The sequence below is a fragment of the Hemitrygon akajei genome, chromosome 8 (genome assembly GCF_048418815.1).
Source record: "Hemitrygon akajei chromosome 8, sHemAka1.3, whole genome shotgun sequence".
In the NCBI taxonomy this organism is placed as follows: Eukaryota; Metazoa; Chordata; class Chondrichthyes; order Myliobatiformes; family Dasyatidae; genus Hemitrygon; species Hemitrygon akajei.
Window position 1 is genome coordinate 38,266,093 of NC_133131.1, and position 12,212 is coordinate 38,278,304.

Below are 12,212 nucleotides of genomic sequence, written 5' to 3' on the forward strand. Positions count from 1 at the left end.
CTTGAGGCAAATCGAGTAGATGTATCCCCAGGACCTGACAGGGTATTCCCTCGGACCTTGAAGGAGACTAGTGTTGAAATTGCAGGGGCCCTGGCAGATATATTTAAAATGTCGGTATCTACGGGTGAGGTGCCAGAGGATTGGAGGATAGTTCAGGTTGTTCTGTTGTTTAAAAAAGGCTCTAAAAGTAATCCGGGAAACTATAGGCCGGTAACTTTGACGTCAATAGTAGGTAAATTATTGGAAGGAGTACTAAGAGATAGGATCTACAAGTATTTGGATAGACAGGGACTTATTAGGGAGAATCAACATGGCTTTGTGCATGGTAGGTCATGTTTAACCAATCTATTAGAGTTTTTAGAGGAGGTTACCAGGAAAGTGGATGAAGGGAAGGCAGTGGATGTTGTCTACATGGACTTCAGTAAGGCCTTTGACAAGGTCCTGCATGGGAGGTTAGTTAGGAAGATTCAGTCACTAGGTATACATGGAGAGGTAGTAAATTGGATTAGACATTGGTTCAATGGGAGAAGTCAGAGAGTGGTAGTGGAGGATTGCTTCTCTGAGTGGAGGCCTGTGACTAGTGGTGTGCCACAGGGATCAGTGCTGGGTCTATTGTTATTTGTCATCTGTATCAATGATCTGGATGATAATGTGGTAAATTGGATCAGCAGATTTGCTGATGATACAAAGATTGGAGATGTAGTGGACAGTGAGGAAAGTTTTCAAAGCTTGCAGAGGGATTTGGACCAGCTGGACAAATGGGCTGAAAAATGGCAGATGGAGTTTAATACAGACAAGTGTGAGGTATTGCACTTTGGAAGGACAAACCAAGGTAGAACATACAAGGTAAATGGTAGGACACTGAGGAGTGCAGTAGAACAGAGGGATCTAGGAATATAGATTTAAAAAATTCCCTAAAAGTGGTGTCACAGGTAGATAGGGTAGTAAAGAGAGCTTTTGGTACCTTAGCCTTTATAAATCAACGAATTGAGTATAAGAGTTGGAATGTTATGGTGAGGTTGTATAAGGCCTTGGTGAGGCCAAATTTGGAGTATTGTGTGCAGTTTTGGTCACCTAATTTCAGGAAGGATATTAATAAGGTTGAAAGTGCAGAGAAGGTTTACAAGGATGTTGCCAGGACGTGAGAAACTGAGTTACAGAGAAAGGTTGAATAGGTTAGGACTTTATTCCCTGGGGCGTAGAAGAATGAGGGGAGATTTGATAGAGGTGTATAAAATTATGATGGGTATAGATAGAGTGAATGCAAGCAGGCTTTTTCCACTGAGGCTAGGGGAAAAAAAACACAGAGGACATGGGTTAAGGGTGAAGGGGGAAAAGTTTAAAGGGAATATTAGGGGGGGCTTCTCCACACAGAGAGTGGTGGGAGTGTGGAATGAGCTGCCAGATGAAGTGGTAAATGCGGGCTCACTTTTAACATTTAAGGAAAAACTTAGACAGGTACATGAATGAGAGGGGTTTGGAGGGATATGGGTCAGGTGCAGGTCAGTGGGACAAGGCAGAAAAATAGATCGGCACAGCCATGAAAGGCCTGATTCTGTGCTGGAATGTTCTATGGTTCTAACAATGCAATTCAGAACATGATCTTAATATGCTGCAAACTGTTGTTTCAAACTCGGCATCACTCATCAGTTATAGCAACAGTGTAATAATAAACTCAAACAATCTTGCAATCATGATGTACAATTCAGTCATAGAACACTACAGCACAGAAATGGGCCATTCGACCCATCTGATCTAATTCCTGGCTTTGTGTCTAGTCCCATTTACCTGCATGAGCTTCATAGTTCTCCATACCTCTGTATGGTTCAGGCAATAGTTAGGAAAATACTAAAAATGATGCTTCATTTTGCGCAACAATTGCCTTAATTGGCAAATGATTTTTATTTCTTTCTTGTGTCTGCATTTAGCACTCTAAGCATGAGTCAGCGCATCTTGGTACAGACTTACACTCTTATGCTGAGTATAAGTGTGTTTTACTGCATTAGTGTGATTGCAGTCTTTGAATGTGATTAAAAAGAGAAGATTATCAATTAATGCTTCTGAGCTTTGAGTTTGATATTGTTGGTGAATTGGATAGACTATCCAACATCATTTTATACCACTGGTCTGTCATTATCCGAAAACAAATCAGAATGCTTTGGATTTAAACCTCGTGCTGTTGGTTAGAGCACTTGTACAATGTTTTACTTTGGACTTCATGTGAGTTCATCAGGATCCACACCACCAGATTCAGGAACAGTTATTACCCCTCAACCATCAGGCTTTTGAACCAGAGAGGATAACTTCACTTGCTCCATCACTGAACTGTTCCCACAACCTATGGACTCACTTTCAAGGACGTTTTGTCTCATGTTCTCGATATTTATTGTTTATTTATTTATTTCTTCCTTTTTTATTTGCAGTTTGTTGTCTTTTGCACATTGGTTGTTTGTCCATCTTGTGGCTGTAGTCTTTCATTGATTCTACTGCCTTTGCAGTGCATATGCACAAAGCTAGGCAGGGAGTTAAACACCTTGTCATAAACCACCTGTGCTAGAAGCTTTCATCGGGTTTTTAATGAGAACTTGAAACTGCTGAAATTTAAGTAAAGTATGTATTAAGTTCATTACAGAATCGCCACACACCTGAATAAACTAATACTATTGATTATTCTTATGATCAGTGTTAACCAAGGTAATTTACACATGCCACATTCCTTATCTGTGCTGTGTGGATTAGAGTGGACACATAGTGCAATGATAGCTTAATAGTGATCAACAATAAACATAATACTTCCTACAGAATATATCTACTAAATGTTACCAATACTAAGAAAGCTTTAAGAATCACAGATAATGCTGTTTCAAGGGCAAATAAAGAGAGGATGAAGGTGGATGTCTTTCCTCACCATGTGCTTCATGTTGAAATCCAAATTAACCCATGCAGGACAAGATATAAAAACATAGCTTACATACAGGAAGTGATGTTCATACAAAATGAACTGCTCCTTGTAGTTACTGTGAATGCCTGCAAGAAAATGATTCTCAGTGTTGTCTATCGTGAGATATATGCACTTCAATATTAAATTTACTTTGAAGATGGCGCTGGAAAGTGGTGAGTTGCTCCAAAGGGAATCATCCAGTATTCCTGTTTAAGACTACAACAACTAAAATCCACATTCATAACATATATTCAACACATACAGTACTGTGGAAAAGTCTTAGGCATGTATATATAGCTAGGGTGCCTAAGAATTTTGCACAGTTCTGTAGTAATTTTATATATTGCACGGATCTGCTGCCACAAAAAAATAAATTTCATGAGACATGTGAGTGATAATAACCCTAATTCTGATATAGGTTTCTTTGTGGGAAGGAGGCAGGGAGAGGGGAATCGTGGTTGGGAAAAGGGGAAGGCAGAGGGAAGCACCAGAGAGGCATTCTGTAATGAGCAATAACAAGTTGTTTGGAATCAACTGACCTTGCTTGGTGTCTCAACTCTGGGTGTGTGTGCACCCGCGCCATTCTCAATATCTTTTGCTCCCGTCAGATTTACAAACTCACTCTCTGCTTTACGTGGATAAATACAGTATGTGCCTAAGATTTTGGATAGTACTGTATGCCAGTGATATTAAAACTGATTCTGATTCTCTTGTCTCATTTGAGCTCGGATCTTATCATTCTATTCCTCTGCACCACAATTGAAACCAGGTTCCATGTTAGTAACTAAACTACTTGCTTTCTGGCTAAATCTTTGTGTAGGTCTAATGCATATTATAAGGTACAACATTTTTGTTGACAGGTAGTTATACAAAGACATGCCAGACTTGGAGACCAGTCTTGCCTGGAACATATGCAGAAATGCGAAGATTCTTTGTTGGTGGTGCACTTGAGCTTGAAGATATGACTTATGTCCGTATTCCAAGCACATTTAAGGTAGTTATGAAAATTACTGGAGGGAATATGAATTCCTCAGGGCATTAAGATACCAGAATTACAACTGCCTCCTGATTCAATCAGTACACAATTGTCAATTTAGTCATCTATTCCCCTTCTAGCTAATGGTTCTCAGATTCTCTATCCATCATGTCCATTCTGATTACTTTATTTTCAGCTGCTTTGCAGTTCACATCTGAACTTAGCATGAATTACCCTTATTTTGGCTTCTGCTGTTCATTTTCCTGCCAAAAAACAGTCTGCACAGCCCTCTGGTTGAAAACAGTCAACAGAACAGTGGAAGGGAGGTTGAAAATCACAAAAAGACATTAGGAGTAGAACTTGGTGAGAGGAAATGAGAACCAATGAGCAGCAGCAGGGAGAAATACATAGTTTAGGAATGAGGGATTTTGTTCCAGAAAATCTTTGATCAAAGAATAACCTGGAGATGCAGGGAATGTTCTAGTTGTAATTGAGAAGTTGAGAGACTTGGTGAGTTCAATATGGAAACAGATCCTGTGGCCCACTGAGTCTGTGCCAATCATCAATGACCCATGAGATTCCATAGAGGTGCAGAAAATGTATTGATGGATTTAGACAGAGAAATTGTTTCGATTAGTGTAGGAGTCAAGGCCCCAAAGATTGCAGGGTGATGCAGGAAGAACTGTTTTTTATAACAAATATGATTTGGAATGTTTTTCTTGAAAGTGTTGACAAAAATTTAACTTGGCTTTCGAAAGGAAACTGAAATTGTGAAAGTTTAAAACAAGAACTTGGAAGAGCAATATGAAATGGAAATTGTCAGATTTTTCTATAAAGGGAGAGCACTGATTCGATGGACACAAATCTGTGATTCCATGGCAGCAGGAAAACCTGATATTTAAAAAGCAGAGCTGAAAAGGACGAGGAAAAGAGGGGAATCTACTTTTTCATGAAACAATATATTTGGAGAGAGATTCTGTGATTTTTTTTAAATGCCAGAAATGTACCAATGATATTTATCTCACTGGCAGGCCAACATTTAATGCCTTTGTCTAATTAGGCTTGTGAAGGGCTCCCACTGTCAGTGTAAATAGCTACATATTGAAGGTAATCACAATGATTAGACTTGGAGGAGAACTTCACAGAGGGTGATGAATGCATACACATCATTGTAATTTTATGACACAGGAGACCCTTCTAGCCTATTATATCTGGCCAGTGGATAAACAACAACACTCTCAAAATGCTGGAGGAACTCAGCGGGCCAGGCAGCATCTTATGGAAAAGAGCAAATAATCAACACTTTGAGCTGAGATCCTTTGTTAGGACTGGAAAGGAAGGAGAGAAGTTTAATCTTGCTTCCTGTATCAGATCCATTTACTGTAGGCAGATACACACATAGTACAAGTATGCTTGTATGTAATGAAGGTCTGTGGCCCTGGTTTTTGAAATCTCTGCCTAAGGAAAGTTTTTTCTTCCTATTTATTCTTTCTAGGCTCATCATCATTTTGCACCCTTTCAATTAAATGTCCACTCAGCCTCAGTAAACAAGCCTAGCTTATCAAATCATACCTCATAGCTTAATTTTCCAATCTATATAACATCTTTGTAAATTTCCTCTGCATCATCTCCAGGGCAAGCCTGCATTTCCTTTAGTGTGGTAACCATAGAGGTGAATGTTCCACAGATGTTGTTCAAAAAAGCTTTGACAAGATATTGGTTTGCAGATGTAAGCATTACAGCCATGATGAACCAGAGGCAGTGAGAGTAAGTTTTCAGGATCAGGTGCCTGTTAAGTCATGTATTTCTTGGAGTTATTGGAGCTGAATGTGTGCAAGAAAATGGAGAGCATTTTATTATTCACTGAATGCAATTGTAGCTCATTGAAGGACTGAAGGATCAGCAGATGACGAGCATGTTGCACTATACACATTATAACATTAATGTGATCTCCAGTTCAGTTTCTTGTGAAAGGTGAATCCCCAAATAATTGAAATTCTGTTGGGTTTCATTATTGACCCAATGATAAGAGTAATGTTGCTCGTCCTTTCTCTGCTCTACTTCAGCCCTGCCTGAATGTTGCTGAGTTCTTGCAGGAAAGGGATGTGGACTTCTTGCAAATGACTGGGAACATGGCCTCCAAATGAGTGCATGGACAGACATTATGTACTGCAGCATTAAACTTGCATTGACCTTGATTCTGCAAAGGAGATCTAGGTTGAACAGTGCCTCATTTCTCTATTACATTAGAGAAATGAAATTTTGTTGGGGGTGAGATGTAGCACTGGAGTAAGAAAGTTGAGAAGAATATAGGAGTGATCTCAAACAAGGATGTGAAACCAGTGCACATGCAAATTGGACTGAGGAATTATTGGTTAAGGCAGTATTCAATAGATGCCAGTGATGTAACTATACTGGAATTATATAGTAGAGTCATGACCAGTTCTACAGTACCAGCTGTCAGCACCACTTAGTTGTCAGAATCTGCTGTATTCAGTGTAGCTAGCAATTTCTGAGCATTGAATGGAGATAATCAATTAGCTGGCTTCAGTAGTGTCAGCAGGAGGAGGCTAGGATTGTCAGATCCTAAACTGAAGATGGTTGTAACTACTTGACTTGGTCTTTTGCGTGCAAACCTAAATCTCTCTTTAATTGTCCACTGTCATTAATGACTGGACTTTGCAGGACTGTAAAACTTTAATGTGATTCATTCTTTGGCAGATTATGTCTGGCAATTCTGTTCTGTATTTTGGATACAATGTCATCCTGGGTTGGAAATTGGCCAAGACTGTAGCATGTTGTCTAGAAAATGAGTTGAAGCAGTGAAGAAATTGTGATTGGTTGTTGTATTGGGCTGGTGCTGTTCTTTATAAACAGCCTGGCTAATGATGATATGCACATAGTAGAACCGTATTTAAATTGATCAGCATATACTCACTGTTGTGGAGATCTGGCATCTGGCAGGATTATCAAGCAGAGTGGATTTGCAAGGCCATTTTAAATGGTGTAGGACACTTGAGTTTGTTGTGGAGGGGGGATTGGGGAAATTATCCTGAGGAAAAAATATACTAGACCTTATACCCTAATATTGATGTTGTGTATTTCCCATTAATTATATCAAGTGTGTGGAGCTGAACTTTCGAACAGCATTTCTCAGGGTTAGCGATTTTTCCTTGCATCTTGAAATAAACTTTTGCAAATACCTAGAATAATAATTTCCTCCCTTCACTCACTAATAGGAAAGGTAACGGAGAGGGATATGAAGCAAGTGTTGGTGTAGAGAGGGAAGAGAGTACGGATGTGACTAGCAAAGTAGAGGTAGCTTACTATGAGTATTTACATTCACATTGACTAAAAAATTGATTTTCAGATAGCAATAATATAGCTGTGATCCTACTTAGCTATATGATCCACCTATCCGTTCCACCTATCCAAACAGCTGAGAAAGTAGGATTACCAAATGTATTCTTTCAACATCTGATCAATATCTCTTTCAAACATTTCACCCTGTTCATGACTCTTTTTTTTCTGATTCGTTATTGTTTCTATCCCTTCACAAATCAACCTCCTGAAGTTGCTGCATTCTAATGCCACCTTATCTCTCTCCTAATAACTGTGACCCTTCTCTTGACCACTGCACATATATTTCTACACCAATTGCCTGAAATGAAGCTGGGAATAGGGGAGGCTACCATTCCCTTTGATAAAATAATAGAAAAATTGAAATTATTCAGTTCAAGTTTGCCACAAACTTGGTATCTGTTCCTGTCCACTGTCTCAGGCTGGATCCATTGCTTTTCTATCTGAAAAGTGTATTTAATCATGAGCTGATCTCAATACTCCCTCCATTACAAGGATAACCTGTTAAAACTTTATAACATTGGACATTACACACCCGCCACAAATGCCAAAAGATTCCTGCACAAATGCAGAAGTCTCGAATTTGCTGGCCAAGGTCAGCTGTTGAGCTCTGTAAGTCCTGTGGCAGAGTGTCAACTAGCTGCAATTCCTCATCAATTAGCGGTGGAATCTGCCAGTCACTAGTGCAGTAACAGCAAGATCCTTCACAGGAATAGCTGGGAGAAGAGAGGGTAAGAGGTAATTTCTAATCGATTTAAATTGAGTTTGTTTTAACATTCTAATTAATTAAAATCATCAATGTGATACAGGTTTTCAAAATATTTTATTTGTTTAATTTTTCAAAGTTTTGACTTCCTTCAGAATATTGGGGCATAGGAGCATGGCTTCACTGACTAGTAGGGTTTTTTTTTAAGCTGTTTTCGGGGTGGAGACTTGTTCTGACCCCTCCACCTGACAACAGTGTGTTGTGTAGAGTCACACTGTTTCTCATCAAGGAGACAATGTGGATCAAATTGTACTGACATACCCAGAAAGGTTAACTTCATTGTTGGTACATAATCAAATCTGAGCTTGAGTGGCTTATTTTTGGCAGCAAGTTCTGCCTGGTGCCTGCTTCCATTCCTACTTAGATCTTTGTTATAAATCCATATTATTGTAGTTTCCTGACCAACAATCATGGTTCCATTTCATCTGTTCTGTACCATCTTATCTAAAGCTTCAGCTGAAACTTCCAGCCTGATGTTCATCGACATCACCTCGAGTCCCTTGGTTTTATCTCTATTCTCTAATTTTATAATTCTCATCTGCATTTTAACTCCCTTCATATTCTCCTCCCTATTCATGTACTCTCCATTTATTTAACCTTCAATTTGTGCAACCCTCTGCCACTGATCTTATGGCATATTTCTTTGGCTTAATCCTTTTTTTGTTGTTTGCTCACCTTTGAAGTGTTTTGCTTTTTGTTTTGTTCAAAAAGAACTATATACATTTTGCTTAAGAGTGGAAAGCAAGAGAACAGATTGTGAACTAAAGGTATACCTAAATGATGGAGAATATGATGGATTAGTCTGATTGTATGGTAGAAGAATATAGATTATGACCAAAGAATAGGCAAACCAACTAACTTATTTTTCTTGCATTCAGGGAGAGAGACTGAGTCGATTTGGTTTCAGAACTAAAACAACAGGAACAGTAACCTTCAAGTTTTATTGCATGCAGCAGTGCAGGTGTGTACACAAGGTGGTGAAGTCAATGACTTAGCAATGCTAAACTAGGTAAGTGATGCTTGTGGAAGGGGAGGTGATATTCCTTGTCCCCAGATCAAGAATGACCTTGGAAACTGCTGATCTAAGTGCAGAGCCTGGGATCGTAGGTGACCACTACACTGGCTTGACCACTAGTGATCAAAGAGTCATTATTCCAGCAGAGTATAATTGTTGAGGAGGTGAGTGTGTTCGAGGCAGTGGTTGTTTGGAGATCATGGTGGGACATGGTAATAAGTGTGGGATTGGTGCTGGCGTCTAGTGTATGTAAATTAACAATAAAATTGAGACCAAATTCGAACTGAAGGCTTTACCTCAACAAAAAATTATGTTTAAAATTTCCTTGTTGTTTCTTTGTGAAACTGAGCCATGCATTTGGGCAGCACGGCGGCAAGACTAGTGGAGCCACTGTAAGAAGCCCAGACTCAAGCCTGACCTTTGGTGTGTGTAGGGAGTTTGCACACCACATGGTTGGGAGGTTAATTGATCGCAGTAATCAACTCAGATGAAGGGTCTTGACCCAAAATCTCTTGTGTCTCACTGGAGGTAGTCTATTAAGGCAGATGATGCCAAACATGACACTTTGTTTTTGAGTTGAAATTAATGCTGTGATGTTTTGGTAGGACTTTTCTGGATTCAACCATGGCAAAAAAAAGATCGCAGAATGTTCTGGACTGCATGGGAAGACTTACTCACCAGGCTACATTCCATTCTGTGCTGGGTAGGTAGTAGTTAATTTGTAATGCACATTGGCTAGGCTGGAATTCATCATACTGTTTTATCAGTAGTATTTACTGCCTTGTACATTGCTAAAAAGTATTACTGTTGTGATTTTTGCTAGTTTCTTCATTACCTTTAGATTGTGAGACCATTCTGTGCCTAAAATGTCAAACACCAGACGACATACTTATAAAGTTAGAGGAGGGGAGTTTAAAGGCACTGTGAGGGGCAAGATTTTTACACAGAGAGGCGTAGGTGCCTAGGGTAGTTGTGGAACCAAACAGTTTGGATGTGAATATGAAGGGAATGGAAAGATTAGGATGATACCCAGGAAGCAGACTTTTAATATAAAGTAGCATAAAAATGGGCCCATGATGAGCTGAAGGGCTTGTCCAGTACCGTACTGTTCTATTTTCTACGCTTGCTGTTTGTTAGTTGTTTTCTCACAATAAAAAGCATCAGGCCTTCTGAACCCAGACAGGACAGATGTGTCGATAACTGTCTACTCTGTCCGAAGGATTAAGGTTAAATTCTTGCTGGGTTTGGATTGAAATTCCTCACTGAACATAATTTAGTCATCCCAAACTTTTGTGTTATAGCCAGTCACCTGCAGCATAAGCTTTATTAAGTTGCACTAAATTGACAATATTTGTAAGTCATCAGGAAGGTTGGTGTGACAACTGCAATACTTCCTTGAAGCAGAATTACGGTATATTGTGGTAGTTTCACAGGCCACATGGGCTCATTACTATTGCTCCCTAGTTAGATGGATGGAAGTCTTTTACAGTTTTTTTTTTAAGAGCTTGTTTTGTCTTTCCTCTGTTCAGCGGCATTTGGGCAAGCTCAGCACCGCATGCATGAAGCACGAGAGAACCTTCCAAAGGACCTGCTGCGTATGTCTGTGGATTTAGAGTCTGATCCAAGAACATAACAGATCAATGCTGGCTGCACTGGCTTGAGCCACCATGACTCTAAAACTCAAGTGGAGGAACTGCTTTCCATGTTATTTGAAGGTGGAACATTCGGTAGTTTGGTTTGTTTCCAGTTAAAGCTGGTCTATCTACGTGCGATGCAGGCAATGCTAATGTTATTGAGAAACTGTTAATAGTTCTCAACCGGCCAACATCTTAACCATGAAGGGTTATATGTATGAGTTGTGGTAAGTAATGTCAAAGCATACCCAAACTTGATTACGCCAATCTACAGTACCTTCATTAATCCCAGGCAACATGGTAAAATATACACTGAAGAAGTTTCTTCGTGTATAGCTTTGAGTGGACAAATGTCCTGTAGAAGACAGAGCTGAAAGTATTGAGTTTGATTTCAAGTCATTGCTGGACAAGGTGATCTCAGAAGCATGACAAATGATAAAGCAAGTGGGAGAAAAATAAAGTTTGAGTGGTTTACAACCACCAGTTTTTCACTCCTGATTGCTGGCCCAAGAACACTTTATAGGTGATTACACATTTAAATTGGTATTACCTTCTGTCAGTGTTCACACCTGAAGAATGGAAAGTTGGGAAAAAATTGGCAGTTGATCCCGGCAAAAATCATTTGATGAAGAGGATAATTTGCAAAAAGTTTTCCATGCTTGTACACTCACTTAGATTACAAGAAGTCAAAATGGTTGTACAGGACTTTTTTCTGGCATATGAACTGGCTTGAGGCATCATGGCTCAGAAACTCATGGAGGAATTGCTTTCAAATGTTATTTGAAGCTGGAACACTCAATTATTGGTTATATAGTTAGAAACTGACAAATGTAAACAGTGCAATGAAACTTGAAATATTCAACATATCATTATTTTCTGTTTGCTGAGAACCTCAAATATTTAGTTTGCCAAAAGCTACCTTGGACTTTCTGACTCTCCACAGAGTAACTGATTTATAGTTTTCAAGAGAAAATGCACTAAATCAGAAAATGTAATCTGAAAAACACCAGCATAAATCTCTCTTTTAAATAAAATAGAATTTGATATATTCACTCTGTTTTTGGTGATCTTGCCTCTTAATCTGATTGTTTTATAGATTTTCATTAGATTTGGGGTTGGAGACATGACTGAACTATAAAATACTGAATGACCCAGCAATAATTGCTTTTCTAGTACAGTTTTGCAGATGGATAAGATTCCATTAAAGGTACTAAAGGCAATCACTATTACTTTAGAAAGTGTAAATGAGAGGAATAAGCAACTAACATCAGTTTAAGTTGTTATAAAAAGCAGTCATTCATTTGAAGCTGTATAAAGCTGCAATAATCTATGATCGCCAGCTTTTTATGTGAATGTGTGTCCAAACTGGATGATGAAGGGGTTCCTTCATCTTGTTGACAATGAACAAATTTTAAAATGACTGAGCTGAAAGGTGATGGGGACCGAGAAACAAAAACAAATCATTGTGCAATCTGGGATTATGCAGTTGGTCAGGCACCGTCAGTGAGAAACAAAACAAA

The 12,212-nt window shown here is 39.1% G+C and overlaps 1 protein-coding gene across 1 annotated transcript in view; it reads left to right on the forward strand.

Annotated features, from left to right (window-relative positions):
- The window catches only part of mks1 (MKS transition zone complex subunit 1), a 51,433-nt gene extending 39,689 nt beyond the window's left edge, over positions 1 to 11,744 (forward strand). Inside the window, exons 15-18 of the mRNA XM_073053647.1 lie at positions 3,802 to 3,935; positions 8,922 to 9,004; positions 9,664 to 9,761; positions 10,588 to 11,744. Coding sequence (XP_072909748.1) covers positions 3,802 to 3,935; positions 8,922 to 9,004; positions 9,664 to 9,761; positions 10,588 to 10,691 — 419 coding nt within the window. The 3' untranslated portion in view covers positions 10,692 to 11,744. The remainder of the gene's footprint in view (positions 1 to 3,801; positions 3,936 to 8,921; positions 9,005 to 9,663; positions 9,762 to 10,587) is intronic.
- The last annotated feature ends 468 nt before the right edge of the window (positions 11,745 to 12,212 follow it).